Source organism: Melospiza georgiana, chromosome 9 (assembly GCF_028018845.1).
Source record: "Melospiza georgiana isolate bMelGeo1 chromosome 9, bMelGeo1.pri, whole genome shotgun sequence".
NCBI classification, from domain to species: Eukaryota; Metazoa; Chordata; class Aves; order Passeriformes; family Passerellidae; genus Melospiza; species Melospiza georgiana.
The window spans coordinates 25,774,370-25,794,054 of NC_080438.1; the positions used below are offsets into that span (position 1 = coordinate 25,774,370).

The 19,685-nt window shown below is 41.6% G+C and overlaps 1 protein-coding gene across 1 annotated transcript in view; it reads right to left on the reverse strand.

The window, feature by feature from the left end:
- TTC39A (tetratricopeptide repeat domain 39A) overlaps positions 1 to 19,685 on the reverse strand; it is a 42,438-nt gene extending 22,753 nt beyond the window's left edge. The window contains exons 1-5 of the mRNA XM_058030223.1: positions 19,619 to 19,685; positions 9,550 to 9,654; positions 2,694 to 2,825; positions 1,933 to 2,009; positions 1,365 to 1,432 (exon numbers count right to left, since the gene is read on the reverse strand). Coding sequence (XP_057886206.1) covers positions 1,365 to 1,432; positions 1,933 to 2,009; positions 2,694 to 2,825; positions 9,550 to 9,654; positions 19,619 to 19,653 — 417 coding nt within the window. The 5' untranslated portion in view covers positions 19,654 to 19,685. The remainder of the gene's footprint in view (positions 1 to 1,364; positions 1,433 to 1,932; positions 2,010 to 2,693; positions 2,826 to 9,549; positions 9,655 to 19,618) is intronic.

Below are 19,685 nucleotides of genomic sequence, written 5' to 3' on the forward strand. Positions count from 1 at the left end.
TAGATTTCATGTGTTTTCAACTGGATTTGGTCATTTTTACTAAGCATCAAAACTAACCCACTTCAGTAGCTGTTGGAACCAAGTGCCTCTGTTTAATTTTTCAAACTGGTTCATGAAAAATTAAACACAGAAGAGAACAGGAAGCAAAGAGACCTTTGCAAAAGAGGACAAGAAATTGTTTTTGTACTCTTAATTCTCATGTCTCTGTAAACATTTTCATAAACAGGTATCTGTGAAAAATAGTGCTAAAATCAAGAGACACTGCTTTAAAATGCTCCTTTTCTATTGACATAACAGAGTAGTTCTCCTTAACAGTGGAACTCTGGAAGTTCCTTCCATAGTTTCAGATCTCACTCAAACTGGCTACTCATCCCAAAGGAAAATGGAAACAGACAGCTACACTTTGGTCATTTCGAAGTCCATCATCAGCACTCTAGAAACTACTAGAAGCTCCCCTGATTATGGGTGTTGCTATGAAGCAATAGTTTCTAGCAGAGGGACTTAGCAGATGGCTGAAAAAGGTTACATGGTTCATAAACTGTAAGCAATATAAATCAGAGCCCACCTGGCAACTCCCAAACACTATAAAAGCACCACCTGCATTCCATTTCCTATCAGCACCCTTGAGCCAAGAAGCAGCAGCCTTTTTCTGACTGTAGCTTTTATTATCCCCTTGGTAGATGAAGAGGCCCACTTTCATACACCAAGTACAGCCAAATCAAGAAAAAAAAAATCAGTATTCCAACTGTGACTAACAATTAAAATTGCATGCTGGAGCCCTAGCAAGTACTGCTAATGTTGCTCCATCAAACAAATCAAGCTTCATTAGGACAGACAGATAAAACCCAAAGAGGGAGAGCTCCCCTTTGTTAAAGACAGACAGCACGTTAAGGAGAAAGCATGTGTGGAGCCTAATAGCCATGAAGAACATAATTGCTGCTCAAGAACAAACCAGTGAGAAAGCAGTCTTGGGAAAGGAAACACCAGCCAGACTCAAACAAAAGTCTTGCTTGTATTCCAGCACAACTTCAATGACCATCTCACCTTTTACTTTTTTTTTTTTTAAATCTGATATCCCAACGTTATTTAAAAATTGGTGCTTGCTGCAGTTACATTTCACACATCCAAAAGGGAGGGGGAAAGGTGTCATAGGGCACTCAGCACTATACGTCTTGAGATAAGTATTTTTTAGTAATCATGAGGGAAAACTAAACATTCTAATATCCACCAGATAGCCCAGATAAAATCCAGATTTGATCCAGCTGAAAGATCCATTAGGTCAAACTATAGTCTTCTATCAGTCCATTCAGGAAAATAAACCTGCATGATATTTTTCCCCCCAAGAGCCATTCAGGAATCCATACCTGGAGGAATGTGAGTGCTGCTCTCTGAAGTAGACATTCAGCATAACAAATTTCTGCATGGATTTCCTCTAACATCACACAGAGAGAAGAAAACAAATCAATCAGTCAGAAAGTAATTAAAAACCACTTAGCTCATTAATGTAGGAATAAGATCACAGAGCTCAAACTGAGAAAAATATTTTCCAAATTTGCTGTGGTGTTTCAGTTCTAGACTACTGATGTAACTCCAAACAGAAATGACACGCAGCTACAGAAACTTCACAGAAATTTTTCTGGTGCTTTCCATAAATTCCTGGATCTAGAACCTTTACAGACATTTCAATACTTATTTCTAGATATTTCCTTACCCAGCAATTTTTGGGAGTGCTGAGTCAGAAAGCAACAAGACCAGTGATTTTGTATTGGTTACACAGCAATGGCCAAAACACTGACATTTGGTCTAGCAAATCCAGATCAGTGATTTTGTCAGTGAATTCACAATTTGCAAGCACATACTGAGTGAACAATTCTACAGGATTCAAGCTGCATAAATAAGAAAGGAAAACATTACCCATGCGAAAGATGTTACCTTCAGTGAAGTGTTCAAGGCTTTGCCTATGCACAAGGTTGTTGATAGAATCAGCTACAGTAGATTTCTTCCTAAATCTGCAAAAAGTCAGTTTGGACATTCTGAAGAAGGAGCATCAACAAAAGAGAACCATATCTTTCAGGCAGCCACCCTCAGAGTCTCTAACATGCCTCCAGTGTTCACCAGCCCCCTGTTATCTCGCCACACACACAAATTCAGCACCACACACACAAATTCAGCACAGTCCACAGAGAACTCAACTTAGCCAACGTGGTCCTCTGGGATCTGTCTCTTACACTTCATGCACAGAAATCTGTCTTGATGAAGGAGAGGGATAAGAGGGTGTTTTGATTTATTTTTTGTGTCTATGGGTGAATGTGGGTGCAAAAGTGGGAGGACAGTTGACTCAGACATTCAACTGCAATACAACTATCACCCATGGGAACATTCTGCAGTGTTTGAACATTGTAAACAACTTCCAGACACTGCAGAACCAGGACTACAGGTAAGACAAATCCTAACTGACAAGAAAAATCAGATATTGAGGTAAACTGAGTTTTCAAGACTAGACTGCTGAATACCCTCATTTATGAGCTGTGATCCTCCTCTGAGCAGGAGGCTGGACTAGATGGCCTCCTGATGCCCTTCCAACCTCAGTTTTCCTGTGATTTCTGTGAGATTACATTTCCTTTTGTATCCAGTAGTCTTTCAAAACTTTCCCAAGCAGGAACTATTTACTGAGGGAATTGCTCCAGTCTTACCTTTGACAGGTGGCTTGAGCTTCCTTCATTGTGTTCCCTGCATTCAGTATGTCCTGAGGATCAAATGTCATCATAGCTTGCATCTCCAGTATGGTGGCATAGGTCAGGGCATGATACATGCTGTCTTTAGTTCTGCAAGAAAACACAAGGTGCAAAGCACAGCTGATTGGATAGTATTATTGCTTTTAAAAAGCAAATACTCGATACTAGAAATGCATCAGCCTCATGAGAACAAGGTCTAAATGAATTAGAAATCAAACACAAAGAACATGCAAAATAATCAAGAAACAGTAATAGATTGAGATTTGTACAAGAAATTGTGTCTACAGTTCTCCATACTCTGCTAAAATGTATCCATTCTGAGCTGAGGAGAGATATTTAACAAATATAAAGCACAGGAGTTAACCACATGGCTCATCATTCAGAAACAATAGAATCATGGGGGGGGTTGATTTTGGTAGGGGTTTTTTATTATCTAATGAATGTTATAATATATGACACAAATACCGCTGATATTCTTCTAAATTTGGACAGTTACTCAGCACATGCTCAAGGAGATAAGTAACACAATACTTTAACCATGGCCAAAATAGAATCTCCTTGAAACAGATCTTTTCACCAGAAGCATTAAATTCTATACCAAAAAGTGCAGCATTTTTCTCCTCACCCCTTCTGCCAAACCTCCACCTCAATCTGTTCAACTTAAATATTATTCTCTAGGGTTTCAGACAGTGCCACGTTGGCAGAAAGTAAAAAACTTTGGCACCAGTGCAAGGAAAACAATTAATTCCTATGTGCAGCCATTGCTGGCACCTTTCCTCTGACAGGAAAGAGGGTTTATATATTGCACACATTTAGAGCATTCACCTGTGTCTGGTGTAATTCTCTGCAAGTGAATCAAAATATCTTCAGGCACAAAGGTCTAATAAGGACGACTTGAGAAATATGTTGAAGGGCGAGCTCAGATAAATTCCTGACGCAGAAATTCTCTGTGGACCTTGCTAATCCACCCTGACAAATAGCACAACTTAAGACAAATATTGTTAAGGAGCAAGAATTGCTATTTCCATTGTTTACACCCTGGAACAGATCAGATAGCTCTGTGTGGCAGGGAATATTCAAAAATACTTGCAGTCAAACAAGGATATCCTTTCAAAATCTCCACCCTCAGCACACCTGTTCTCAATGTGTTTACTTCAGGTGCTTCTTCATTTTCTTCTTCTTTCAAGCAGAAAGGTGTGTGCCAACAATGTGCTCTTGACAAAGACAGGGCTGCATGAAGAGGAGTGCTGCTGCCAGCAGGATGAGAGAGGAGCTCCTTCCCTCTGCACAACACTGGTGAGGCCCCACCTGGAGTGCAAGGTGATTAAGGGACTGGAACATCTCTCCTGTGAGGAAAGGCCAGGAGAGCTGGGACTGTTCTGGAGAAGAGAAAGCTCAGGGGGCTCCTGTAATATCTAGAAATACCCGAGGGGAGGAAGCAGACAGAGCCAGGCTCTTTTCACTGGTGCCCAGGAGCAGCATCAGAGGCAATGGGCACAACATGAAGCACAGGAGCCTCTGGCTGAACATCAGGAAACACCTTTTCTACCATCAGGGTGACCATGCAGTGGGACACACCATCCAGAAAAGTTGTAAAGTCTGTATCCTTGGAGACATTCAAAATGGCCCTGCTTGAGTACATGACTTTTTGAGGTGCCTTCCAACCTCATCTCCTCTTATTCTGTCAGGTTTTTTAAGGAGAAAAGCCAGACTTTAAAGACACCTCAACTGATGTAATTACTCACCCCAGAAATACACTTTCCTCCCTAAGTTTTGGTATCTGGACTGGATTGAAAGAAAATTTAATGGATAATTTCAGATAATCCTACATTAATCAACAATCTAATAATTCACTGTGGTGACTTGGGCCTTGCACTTCCCAACCCTCACAGTGATGACAAAGGGCTGATTTTTCCAACACACAGAGCACAGAGCAGGATGCCTGCACTGAAGGAATTTGCAGTGCACATCTTTAAAATTCACTGCAGCCTGTGCTCTGTGGCTGTCCTTAATTCCTACTTGCCCTCACCATCTAAACCAATCTAGCAGAAAAGCTGTTTTGGGAAATATCCTGGTGCCATAAGTGCTATGAGACCTAGTCTGTGCCACCATCCATCTCATTTGCAAGCCAAGAAGAACAGAGAGATAATGGAGAAATTACTTTAAAATCCAGTGGAGTTAGGACAGCTCTTTCTTGGCCTTGTAAATCATGATTCTTTCAGTAGACTGATAATGTAAAGTAGAAAAAAAATGAACACACTAAAATGCCAGCCTGATGAAGTGTTTCTGTTCATTAGATTATTCATCAGCCTCACTGGGCACAGAAAAACACACTTCATCTTGTATTTACTAAACTAAAACCCTTCCAGAGGCTCAAATTCAAAGCACAGGGAAGTGACTGAAATACCATCCTTTCAAAATTACAGAAATTAGCTTTCTAAAGCAAAGCAGATAAACATTAAATTCACTGCACTAAAAGGAAAATTGGTACTTTTCACATACATGTGGTGAAGAGGGATTTCCCTCTCCAGTAATTTGTTTCTGAAACAAAACCACCCCTTCCCTAATCAATGGTTTCATCTATTTTACTTCTAATATTTAAAGGAGATAATAATTAATGTCTATCATTAGCAAACTGGTATTTAGCAACATTCAAATTTGTTCTTTTTATTTCAGAGGTGGGGAATGCTGGCAGAAATGCAATTTATCTATGCTATTTCTCTTAACCATTTAATTAAAGTTGCCAGCTACATCCTGGAATATTCCCAGGAGTTTTAAGGCCTGGGTTTCATATGGATGGTTACAGAATGAAACTTGTTATCTTTTTACTTTTCTTCTTTTGATTCCTCAGCAGCAATTTCCTCAGGACTTTGTTGGAGTTAACAAGCCTGTATGACATGAATGCAACTAATATTGTGATTTATGACTTATCCCAGTAATTGGTATCACATGACTGAAAAAGAGGATTATAAGTAATATCTTCAGGCAGTTATGGAGTTCTGCCACATGCCTCTTCTCCAGCTATGGTGCAATCATTGTCATCTTGCAGCACTGCCCTTTCTTGGAGCTGCTGGAGAACACTTTTATTCCTGCTCTAAAACAAGTGCTTAAGTGAGAACAGTCACAGCCTTCCAGCTGAAGTATGAAAATCAAACATCTTGCCTTGGTTTGACCTCAGAATTAACCCAGGGCTAGTAATCTTCTGCGAAAAATAGCACTCAAAATCTTTTCTGCAGATCCTTTAAAGTAATCCAGCAGACAGGACACGCATTCCTAAGTTACAGAAACCTCAGATTCAAATCCATATTTTGATTTAGTATCGAGGTGCTTCCAACACTTAAATCCAACAGCACAGAGTGAGACAGACTCTGCACAGACCAGTCAAGAGTCTGTTCATCCAGGAGGGCTCCAGAGTGAGAGATCAATGCCCAAATCAAACCTGCATCAGGAGAACGTGGTCACAAGGGCCCAAAGGCTTTCCTCATCTTTGATTCCAGGTTCCACCAATGTCTGAACATCCCACCAGACCATGGCACAGGCTTTCACAGAAATGCTCACATTGATGAACCAACACTTATGATAAAACCCTTTTCCTGCAGGACTCCTCAGTAGCAATAAGTTAACAACCAGCAAGGACCTCTCCAGTCAGCCACCACCACAGCTCCTTTGTTAGCACAAACCACCAGGATGGGCCAAGACAAAAAGCTGTGCTTCAACAGGGAACCCCTGAGCCTTTTTAACCAAAGCCATTCTCCAAAGTTCAGAATCTGCTAAGTTCTTCCAGCAAAGAGAAGAAACCAACAGTTTAGTTAGGTTTTGCTTGCAATTAATTTACTTACAAAGACTATAAAAGTTGTGTTCTTCCAGATCTCAAGTATAAAAAAATATACTCCCTAGAAATAACAACCTTGTTCTTGTTCATAACATTCCTTACAATAAATAGCTAACCCAAGCTTTGAGCAACATAATTATCCATTCACTGTCTAGAGCTTCACTCTGCCTGGGTGTGCTTCCTCCTGTTCTTTCACCACTTTCCATTTGACCATCACACCTGATCTTTGGGAGATCAGCTCCCAGGGAAAGCTTTCAAAGCACAGTCATTCTAGAATTAATGTTCCACCAAACAACACCAAGTGCTTTTTGGAGTCTATTTTCAGAATAAAGTCAACTGCCTGGAACAAATCACTGTCTTATTATTACTTTAATATTGCGAGCAGCAACACATGTGCTGTGCCTCATCCAATGGTCCAGATAATTCTGTCACAAATTTATCTTATTTACCACTCTCCCAATGGATCTGATATCACCAAACTATCAGGTGATTATGCAATGTTTTCCTTCAGGATAATTATCAAAATATTAAGCATTTGTCTTGGGAAGGGAAGGGGACATCTCACCAGAATCAACCCTTAATTTATTATTGTCTGTTTGCAATTACATGAGGGCTAAAATCCAATCAGCATTTAATGAATTTACTGCATGGCTCAGGGCTGAGAAGGAAGATGAGATTTTTTCCCCCTGCTCCAGTGATTGGACAGTTTCAGTGTTATGCATGTTAACAGTTAACACATTACATATTGAAAATCACTGCTCTGCTTGGTGACTGAACTTTGGGAATTTCTTAAGAGTTTTTGGATGCAGTGTGAGTACTCCACATAAAAGAAAAATTTAATTAAACTTCCTGCAGAAAGCACGACATAACCAGAACCCACTATTGTACAATGATTGTTAATAATAATGAAAACTGACTCTAAAAGCTAAAAGGTAGTTCAGGAAACAAGGAAAGTTACATAACATGAGGCAAAAACACCAGATGTATTTTTTCTATGAAATGAGATCTCTTCTTTATAATGGATTTGTTTTTCTTTGTGATGGATTTGCTTTTCTAACAGGAAAAAAAGAGCTTTACCTCAACACAAGTCTAGACACCATCCTCAGATATTTATTTTTAAGCTGCTAGGAAAGCTCTTCTGATTTTAAGCCTCTCACATTGTGCCAAATCTGCTGTCAGTTTCACATGGTACAAATTAGTTGAAAATACACTTATTGTGGAAGTCAAATGTGAGTAATTTAGTGAATCTGTATTAATACAGAGCAGAGAATCTCCTACACCAGAAGCATTAGAGCCACAAAAATCTAAGATATTAAATTTTCCACAAGCATGTAAAAACTGAGAAGCATTTCTCTAAACACTGATAGTATGTTTATGGACTGTGAAAACTAATTTCAAATCTCAGCACACCAGAAGGGAACAGTGAGGAACTGGTGGCTCTGAAAGAAAATACTCAGGACTACCCCATGTGCCCACTCTACAACTCTCTTCATTCCTAAAGAGATGGAGTGTGTCCATAATGGATTTCATCTGTGGGGAAATTCACCATCCTGTCTCTTCACTGCACTCACAGAGATCATAAGTCTCTATTTCCCTCAGCGCCAAAGGCAACAGGAATAAGGGCCTCCTCATAACAACAGGCTGAAATGAAAAATTAGTTTCAGAATGGTTTTGCAGTGTGGAATAGAGTCAGGTACAAAAAGAGAATCAGCTCATGAAATATGTTCTGCAGAGCCCAACAAAAGCTGAATGAAAACCATATGCAACAGAAGAAAAATGGATTTACAGAAAAAAGCAATCCATAGCCTCACTAGCTTTTGCAGTATTTTGGAAACCTGCTGCAATAAAATATCCCCTTTTTTATGCTAAGCACTGAGTGAGCCTTCCCAGATGGGCACAGAGGCTTTACTGTCAGGATTTAATGAAAATACAGTCATTCTTCTTACCATTTTTATTATATCTTCTGATGATATATAAACGCTAAACAACTTTGCTGTGAATAAGCCCAGCATTACTTAAACAGCTAATGCTACAATTTATCATTAATCTCTTTCCCAGAGTGTACTTACATGGCTAAACTACAGATTCTGGCATCAAATCTGAGGCTGATACCTCAGCAAAGGAGATATGCAGCATTCCTTGTAGTTACCCCTGGTGTATATCAAATTCACACTATGAATTTTACTTCTTTCATATTCCAGTGTCCTGAAAGAAGGCATGATGCAATTTGCTGGTGGCTCAAAAATAAATGGAGCAAATTGGGTGGGTGGGGGAGAAATTTAAATTAACCACAGACTTCAAGAAGCCAAGAACACAGGTAACTTCAGGACAGGGTATGACAGATCAGAGACATTGTGAAGACACAACAATTTTTAGGAACTATTTCATGACCTCATGGCTTGCAGCTGGGCCACTCATTACAAGTTGGGCTGCAACATAATCAGGAAACAGAGTGCATGACCACAACACTGAATTGCAAAATAAGCTGTGAGAAAGTTTCTGCAAATGGTTACAACAACAAAGAAAGAGTTCGTACCTAATGTTTCTCAAACCTTCAAGCGATGGTCAGTTACTCATTTAGAGACATAACTATAATTACTCAGATTCTCACAGTGTGCAGAAACATATGGGAAAGAAGACAAAAATAAAATGTGACAGAAGATGGTTTTTACTCTCCCAGGAGAAAGAATCTCACATACTGCATTACAGCTGAGGACATCAATTTTAGAGGACAAATAAGTGCTTTACACTCGTGTGAGTAAATAACAATATTTTATTTACTCACACGAGTGTAAAGCACTTATCAGTCTTCCCCAAAACTTTACACATTAACTTACCTCTCCCTTCTGAACCAAAACCCTAAAGACTTATCAGCTATTAACAGAGAGCCAAACAGAACCAGCTGTCTGGTCAAAATCTCCTGAGAGATGGTGAAGAAAAGAAAAATAAACTGAGAAAAAGTAGGAAGTGTTATCAACTTACTTTGCTTGTAGAGAAGCCAAAGCATCTGAGAACTTGTTGTTAAGAAATAAATCCAGAGCTGCCATACATTCACGCAGTGCCACGTTGAGGTCTGACGTGGATGACCTGCCAGAAGAGACAACAAGCTCAGCACATCTGTTCTATCAGTGCATTATTGCTGCACTTGAACCCCCCTTCCTCAAACCCAGATTTATTCCCTTGCATAACCTGCTATTTTATCTTTAGTGATTGCAAGAAGTGAAAGTGACTCCTATTATGTTTGTGGATTTGGGGTTTTGGAGTTTTTTTTTAACTATGCTTTCACCAAGTAACATGTGAAAGAGACTGAAGTTTTTTTCTGAAAAAAACCAAAACAAACTGCACATACTTTATGGTAAGAACCTGGAAATGCTGAATTTGCCATGTGGGAGCACAGCAATCTGATGAGCTCAGGTAGCAGGAACACAGAAGCACTGGGTGACAATGCACATCTCACTGTAAGGCTGCCAGACTCCAGCTGGGGACATCATGATCATGTTATCACTTTAGGGATGAGACATTGTCAATCTGCATCAGAATATTACACCAACTGCTGCTGGAGCATCTGCCTTCATTCAGCTCATGTTCAGAGTGGTGCCTCACCAACAAACCACTACAAACTCACAGGTGGGTTAACACTTCCCATTGTGCATCTTTGTGGGAACATCACTGCCTCTGAGAAGTGCCACTGCACTCAGAATAAACTACTGTGGTATCTCAAAGTCAGAAGACTCTCAGTGACTTACTCTGGCTGTACTTTTCTCCTTTACAACATTCAGATGTCAGCCTGACCTGTCACAAGGCTTCTCAGCTGGTCTTTAAATTATTGGCAACAGGATAATACAGACCAGCTGAGTTAGTTTGGCCCAAGTTCATCACCACCAGAACTGCTGGACAAAAAAAAAAATCCACAAAAGAAACAATAAAGCCTTGCACTAATGAAGTTAAGGTCACCTAGGCAGTGTTAGGACACTGAAACATCTGCATCTAATGATCAAAGAGCTACCCTGCACTAATATATTGTATACAAGCATGTAGAAAACATCCTCTAACAAAATACAAACAAATCCTCACCATGTTCCTGATTCTGAACAGCTCTAACTAATGTGATCTATCTTGTGACTTAGAAACTGTGTTAGTTCCTTAAAAAGTAGCACAACACAGAATGCTGAAAGGAAAACCAGAAAGCAAAGTCCTGATAACATCTTAAGGAGAAGGCAGGGGAGCACAGCACGAGCAGATAGCATCAGTAATAACCACCCACTGCAGCAGTGGTTTGATTTTGGTTTCACAAATAATGATTGCAAAGAAATAAAGAGTTTAATTATATGTACAAAAAGCAGGACTTTAAATTTGAGACAAACACTATGTGACACTGTTCCTAGTGGCTTTGTCATCTCAACTTCAGCTCCACTGCAAATCCTTTTGCACCCAAGACACTCTGTGAGTGCTTTGCAAGCATTGATTAACCAAGTTTTGGCATCCGCCTCATACAAAATGCAATATCATGTCTGCCTCCTCTGAGCTATTCTGAGCCCTGCTTAATTATTAAAACTTGGTCAATTATTGCTTATTGTATTAAAACTCCTACCTTCCTGGTTTTAAATCTGTGTCCCTGAACCAAGTAATATATGTAACAATAAAGCACATCTTCACCTGTTTTAAAATATTTAGACTACTAGCATTTTACCTGGGTTTTTTGTTTTTTTTGTTTCTTGTCATGCAGCAGAATTACCCCATTCAACACAAATAAACCTTTTCAAAATGCTCCTTTGAAACAGAAAGACGACAAAGAATAAAACCACTGTTGAAGCTCAAAGCAGAAACAAGATACTATAATTATTGGCATCTTTTCTGGAAGAACAATACACACTGCTACCCACAGCAGCACCACAAGCAGCACATTTCCCTCATACTCCAAGGAAACCTGCACAGGATGCAGCTCCCAAGTCAAGACCTGGGTAAAATACACACCTCACATAAATGCTACGAACCATCACTTGTCCCTGTTAACAATAGGGCAGAAATGCTTTAAACTCGAGGGTGCTCAGCATTTCAGCAAACTGATTAGTCATGCTTCAGGGGGCTGCAGATCCCTCCTGCTTCCAACAGCAGGATCGGAACTGCCTCAAAGCCGAACGCAAAATGCTGCGTGCTGCTACTCACCGCTCTGCCGAGTGTCCTGCGCGTTCTGACATAGTCATCGCAAGCCCGCTCAGCTTTCGGGCTCCAGCATCGGCCGCGCTCGGGGCTCCTGAGCCGGCTGCGAGCGCCAGCCCCGGAGGGAGCGCAGGGCAGCGCCTGCTGCGGCACCGCTCTGCGATTGGGCACTGCGGGGAACGGGAGCATCGCTAATCCCCCGGCCACATCCTACAAACCTGCATAATCCACCGGCCACATCCTACAGACCCGGCCGTGCCACAGCCGGCTCATGTGCCACGGCATCCAAATGCAGCTGGGTACCTCCAGTGCAGGAGGGGCTGGCGGCTGCCAGCCTATCTCTCATCTACAGACCTGTCTGGAACGAGCAGCAGCAGCACCGGCCACCTTTCCTCCTGCCCAGAGCAGGCAGAAGCCAAATCCCCTTGTAATTACAGCCCTGAAACAACAAGAATTACTGCATGTGGCAGCGGCCCACATCAGAAAGCTGCGAACCACAACGGAGAGCCAAGCGAGAGCAGCTGACAGGCGGCACTCAGGCAGTAATTGCTGCGAATGTGAGAACCACGCAGGCGAGAGACACAAGCAAGTGCTTCTTCCCAGCAAGGATTCTCCACAAAACAGGCTCCGATCCAGCAGCCAAACTGCTGCTTCTCGTTAGTTCCCGTACCTTTGGGAGGAACTGGGACTTTACACGCTGTTTGTAACAATCTCTCTTTAATGCCATGGAAAATGAGGCGACTTGGCACTAACAATTTAATCAGTGGAGTGAGTGCATCTGGCTGATTTTGCCCAAAATGCACCAGTGAATTCCCCTGAATTGCTTTGCTGGCACATCAGCTGTACCAGCCCTGTACACAACTACAAGCAGCAGTACCAGTCCTTCCACTCATTACAAGAGCTGGACTGTGGAAGTTGATCAGCCATGATCTACTTACATAAATTAGTTTCTCCAAGAGCATCTAATGGCAGAAATTATCTGTTTGCTAGATTACCCAAAGCAGTACCAACAATGAAGACATACACTGCAGAAGGAAGACCCAAAAATGATAAACTAGCAAAGGACAATTCCAGGAAGACACTCTGAAGCCATTAACATACATGATTAAATCTCTTGCTGGTTTTATGGCATCCTGTACAGAAAAGCCTGTGCTGCATTTGGTACAAAAATTACTGTAATAGATCCACAGGCTGTCCCAATAATGACTCCATTACATGTTCCTAACAGCATTGTGTACCTGGGCCACAGCAGGAGATAAAAGATATTACTGGGTTTTTTTCCCTAGTTGGCAATAACTACTGGTTACAACCTAAAATTAACTGGCTGGTTCCATGGCAGGATCACGGGCTACTCTGAAAAGGTTTTTCATCATTCTCACTAGATGTTTGTACAATTTCTAATTAATACTGTATTCTCCAAATAGTCCTTAAAGCCCTGTATGGTGAAGGCTCTGGCTGTCTCTGCCAAGTTCTTCAAGATTTGATTTGGCAGGATTTATTTGAATACCACTTCTCTAGAAACAACTGTATGCTCAGACAACCTTCAGCATGCAACCTCTCCCTCCCCACATTGATGTATGCTTTTTTTTAAGTAAAGAAAACAACTGTAAAAACCTCAGATCTGAAATATTTCCACATTTAGGCCATTTCCCGGCTGGTTTTACAAGGTTCTTTCCTTTCTCGCTTTTGGGCAGCAGGTTTTGCAAGGACAGTCATATGGTTCTTCTTGTGGTTTTGTTATTCATGAAATCGTTGTTCTCTGCCCCAGGGAGCACGAGAGGGGTTGCTTCACAAATCACAACCACAGCACATCCTGGGAGTTGCAGCAAGAGCTGCTCTCCTTACTCTGCTGCATCCCCACTGTCTCTAGCTGGAAACAGCTCCTTGGAATATCCCAGGCAATGCCCCTTCTACTTAAGCACCAGATCCCTTCTATGTCAACAGCAGTACCAAACAAAATGAATAAGCAAAAATAAGCAAAACTAAAATCTGGAATACTAATGAACAGTAAAGCATCTTAAAAAAAATGTTTTCCATTGTCAAAAGGAAAGAGACACATGATTTTTGAGCATGGGAGTTACCATATTTATGCATAATTTTATTTCACTGTCTGCATGATGTTGGCTGGTTTCTTACTATGAGTTTGCAGTGCATAAGCTTTGTGATTTGTCACCGGGTTTTACAGACTTCTTCAATAAAAAAAGCATCTTGAACCTTTTACTGTGCAAAATTCTAAAATACTCAGCCTCAGTAATTACCAGAACTTTACAAAGAAAGGTAAGTCTGAGGTTTGTGCCTTTGTAGTAATGCTTTTAATAGTAATTCAAGAGCTCCTTCAGTACTGTGAAACATTAAAAGCAAGTTAAATCAGTCATATCCTAAAATATGGATGCATTTCTCTGCCAAATCTACCTTATCTGCATAAGTCAGCTGTGGTTGCGTGCATGGGTAACTTCATTTGGAGGAGGAGAATAAAACAAAGAATCAAACACCACTTAAGCTTCACCAGTGCTAACACTTCAATCAGTCACAGGTGTGGGAGCCTCCCAAAGCACATTTCAAAGGCCTCAGTTTCAGGGCTAAGGAAAGTTCCCTGTCTGAGCATCCAGGAGCCACTGGCAGTCACAGTGAGCTCCTGGATGGGGCCAAAGCCCCTTCAGAGCTGCACATCCCACACTCACAGTGAGACAGGCTCCACCTCAAGTTTGCTATAACAGAGTCTCAGATGTCCCAGTCCTTAAATTTATTTCATCTTGGTGCAATAACAAAATAACAGCTTGAGCTGGTGCCTCAGAGGGACTCTGAACAAAGGAACCCCCAGGCTTTTATCCCCTCACAGTCTATGCAGGGAAAAGGCTGGGGGTCTTCATTCCCTGCTGCATCCCCAAGAGTTCCTCCCTGTGCCCTTTTCGTGCAAAGGCTCAGCAGTTCACATCCCATGGCACCACCAGTGACACCAGGATGTCCTTCCCACTGCCTCTTTACAAAAGATGTAGAAATATGGAAATTCTTCTTGCCATGACACCATTTTCTGTCCTCCTAGTGCTGGATAATCACAGGGACATCAGGAGATACCTGGGGTTACCTCCTTTAGCCTTTTCCTAAATCCACCATTACTTTTCTAAATAGTTGACTTCTTTGAGCAACACTGCACTACAAGTTGTCAGCCTGAAAAAAACTCAACATTCAAAGAGAACAAAAAGCATAACACTTGGGAAGAACTCTTTTCTTCTGCAAGCATTTCCAAACCCGCATGAGATCAGAAATAATCTTGCATGAAAAGACCAAATAAGCAGTTCTCACAATAATTTGTTACTATTCAGTTTTCAGACAATACAGAAATATCTTCATAATTCGAAAGCAAATAAGTTAATGCAAGAAAATTAATTCTCCCATATCCCTTCCTGTTCTATGTGCCAAGCTGTTAATACCTCAGCATTTATCTTTCTGTGTTCCTGAACACTTTTCTGGCCCATGTCTAAGACTCCTCAGTGCTGCAGAAATGCCATTACTTCAACAACAAAGCAACTGGAAAGGTTTCAATATTCATGTTCTCCAAATATTCTGCACAGAGACACAACAGTGATTCAACTCTGGAATTCATAGTATTCCAAGTTGTACATGGAGTATGACACCATTTATTTTTGAAGTTAATTCAGCTCTCAAATCACTGAGTTATTGATGCCTCAGCAATGTCAAAGGTCTTTAAAAAAGCTCTTCCATTCCAGCAAAATCTCACAAATCAAAGGGTTGTGACAAAGCAGTGCAGTGAGCAGCACAAAGACCGGGGAACTGGCAGAGAATCGTGTTCTGCCCTTGGTCCCACCATGTTTAACTTGGACCAAGCAGGATCTAGTTTGCATTAGGCTCACAGTTCTCATCCTGTATTTGAACGGGCAAACAGTGCAATAAATTCATTAAGATAGGTTTGTTCAGACAAATAAAATGTAGTGGTGTCATTTCTGTGTTCCCTTTCCTTGTTGTGCTGCCACGACTGCTCAGAGGGTGAAATGCACCACTGTGGGTGAGCACTCCCAGGCAGCAGAACTGCCTGCATCAGACAGAATGAAAATATATAAAAAGACACAATCCAGTCTGGAATATTACAAAAATAAGCCCAAACATCCTGCAACAGCACTGATCTGTTGAAATGTACAAAGAAAAAGTTACCTCACACAGGATCAACATTGAAATTAAACAAATACATTCAGAATTACAGAAATTAACAGTATTGCTGCAATTAGGAGTAAATTTTCATCATCAATCACACCACAGTAATGTTTAGCAAGCTTTAATAGCTCTTATTTTTAAATTCAGATGATCTACAATCTTTGTCACTTTGAAGGTCACGTGTGATTGATATAATTCCTTTTGGGGTTTTTAAGAGTCTTTAGACAACCTTATAATACCCACTTGCTCTTTTTTCCAAGTCCTCTGACTTTTCAGTTTTCCTGCCTCTGGTCCACCTACACTTCTGACATAGTTATTCTCAATTTTTAAAGGTCTAATCCTCATCTCACTAAAATTAATGAGAAAAAAAATAAATCAGCAAGAGCTGCACTAGACCACTACCATGCAATGGTACTGAGCACAATTAGGTACCCAGCAAACAAACAAAGCATGAACAAAATGCAAACTCACTCTGCTGTGTCTGGTTTGTACTTGTTTATGCTGACTTACACTTCACTTCTTTCAGACTTCAATGTGGTGACCAACATAGAAGGGATGAAATACACATTCTAGCCCAAAAAGCATTTTCCTGCAGCACTTCATGTGAGTTGAAATGCTTCTTTGTTTGGTTTTATTTCATTTGATTGTGTTTGTTTCTTTGTTTTTTATTAAATCTAAGCAAAGTCTTTTCAAAATAAATTACTCTGTAACATGTTTTGTTGCAACTCTAAAAAATGCTTTTTAAAATCATTCCACTACTGAACAGTATCTTATGGTCCCATAGAAATAATATGTAGGAATGACACATAATACCTGAGCAAATAGGGATTGCTGCTTTGCCTGTAATCATTGCTTTATGTGACATTACAGATTGTTTCCCTGAGAGCTTCCAACAGCCTGAGTTTATTCTTCACAAGTCACCTGCAAAGCATACTTCACAGCACCTTGATCACTAACAATGCCACCTTCTCTCCATTAAGTAAAAATTCAAGCATGGCACTTCAATACACCTGTACAGTTCTCTGAACCTGCCCACTGAATCAATACTCAAGAACAGAAAAAGAAGTTTCAGTAGAAAGTTGTCTTGGCACTCAGCATTGCCAAGGCCTTTTTGAAGAGTTATTCTTTGGCACAGTGGTTTCAAGAAGAAAATAGTTATTATTCTCTCCATTTCAGAGTGCAAAAACAACTAAGCAAACTACCTGAGGAGAAAAAACAAAGAAAACCAAAACAAGTGAGGCTGATGTTGAACTCTGATTCAGTTAGCTTGGGATCTTTCTGTCAATTTTTTTCGTTCTGACAGGAAACGAGGATTGCTAAAAAGTAAGTTTTAATGCAGATGCAGTGAGAAGATTTCATGAGTTCAGGATGGCAATTTTAGTCAGAAAGAAATGTAAAATGACATCCAAGTTCAGTACTGCATTCTGTTTGATATACAGCTGAGGCTCCAGCCATTGAGTCAAGTGTATCTGAATGACCATCCTTAGATGGAGACTTTCTTCTCACAATTGCTTTTTCACAACAGATGACTGAAAGTTTTATTATCAACTTGAAGACAACAGCTGAAAATCTCTAAAATGGGAGGTCATTTTTCATCATCCCTGCTCAAATATCTGTTTACCTTTCAGTTCAAATCATTCCACTAGATCATTTTTCCTCCAACAATGATCTGATAATCTCAATCTATTCCCAAAACACACATGATACCTAAAGAAACCACAAATTCAGATCTGTGGAAACACTGTCTGGGAGCTTCACTGGGAATTTCAAGGAGCGATTTAAGCAAAATGTGGGCTACAATAAGGAAATAGTAATCTTTTCCCACAAACTAGCCAAAATTCTGATAGATGCTTTTCAACACTTTGTAGCACAGTACTGCAAACACCTGAATCCCTTTAGATCCCAGGGCAGTGTCACCCTGGAATGGAGAGCTGGTTCCAGCAGATGGAGCTCCAGAAAGGCGATGAGGAGCCAGCACCGAGAGCTCCAGCAGCTTCAGTAACACAGACTCTGGGGACAACCTGCCCCACCTGGAAAATTCACCCAGCTCCCTTCCTGCTTCTAAATATTTCTGCACACATTGTTCCCCGCGCTCAGAACTTCCTGAAGCACAATCCCTCAGCCTGCTGCTACTGTCAGTGCAAACACAGCACCTGGAGGTAATTTTATGGTATCATTTAACATCATTATTACAAACACACAGCCCACCTCTCCAGCCTGGAGTTAAAAAATACTTTTTAAATTGCTGGGCCATCTGTTAAAGAATTATCAAGACGGAGCATGGCAAAAAAAAATTATATAAAACTCTTAAAAACTCCAGAATCATAGAATTCACAGGGCTGGAAAGGACTTTGAACATTATCTCATTCCATACCTGTGCTGGGGGCAGGCACACCTTCCACTACACAAAGTTGCTCAGAGCCCCATCCAACCAGACCCTGAGCACTTCCAGGAGGGGTTATATATATATAAATACTAATAGACAGGTCATTTTTGATCATTAGCAAGTGTAGCACTCTAGATTTTTAAATCCCACAGGACTTTGCTGCTTTAAATGCCACTAGACCACCTCTTTTGATCTCTGTAATAACTCTAACATTAATATCAATGCCACCAAAAAAGAGCACTATTGTACAGCTTCTATAATCTAAAGTTCAGGAAATGGTTTTTCCCATCATGGTTTCTTCAGCAGAAGTAAAGTCTCAGGTAAATGTTTGCTGTTTTCAACTTTAAGATAAAGGGAAAGTGTGCAGCCAGAGAGAAAGCACACCACTGCTCCAAACACCTGATGAAGAGCCACGAACAGAGCCATCACCACTCTTCTAATCAGCAAACTTCTCCAACAAATGCACTTTTAAAAGCTTCTACTCCTGCACAGATGATTATAAATGTCTTATGTCAAATACAGAATCCACAAGCCGACCTTTAACGCAGCCATGTCTACAACTTAACACACCGTCATCATGGGGGAAGAATGTTATTTGCAGACTGATTCAGCTTTGAAGAAACAACTCTCACACGCACACAATGGAAGTTTATGTATTTTAGGGGCAGTGGGAGTGCACACCTGGAATGGAGAAAGTTATCCACCTGCAGCTCCCTCTTGAGGGTGAGCAAGAAGGTATTGAGTTACAGGGTAAAGAACAGCCCTTCGCTGTCAAGGTGTGTTGCAAGCTGCACAAACAGGAGCTCAAGCAAAAGGACCTGGTCTTCCACAGACATGACACGCTCTTCAGCAACCCTTTGAAGCCCAAAGGCAATTTGCATATAACTACTGAAGGGCTGCTGCGCAGGTATGTAATTAGCTCAAGCTAATGCTCTTGTCTAAGAAAAAAGAAAACCCCCTCAAAGTGCAAGAACGAGTTTGTGCCTGCTCAGCCGGCACAGGTGGGCACATCCCGTGCCCTCAGCGGGGTCAGCCCGGTGGCCGGAGCGGTCCGTGGGGTGGCCCGGTGCTGGTCCGGTCGGTCCCGGCCTGGGCAGCCCTTGCCCACGGGCCGCAGGCGGCTCCGGCCCCAGCCCCGAGCAGGGGCCCGACCTGCCCTCAGGGGCCGCAGCGCCCAGAACCCCACCGCCCTCACACCCCTCACACCGTCCCGCGGCCGGACCCTCCGCTCCGGCCGCTCCTCCCGCCCGGGCCGGAGCATCCCCAGAGCCCGGTGAGGCGGCGCTGCCCCCGGCGACCCCCGGCCCGGCCCCCCGGCCCGGCCCAGCCTCGTACCGAGCACCGGCGCTGCCGGCCGGCTGGGCGTCCATGGAGGCGTCGCGACGGGCAGCGGCTGAGGGCA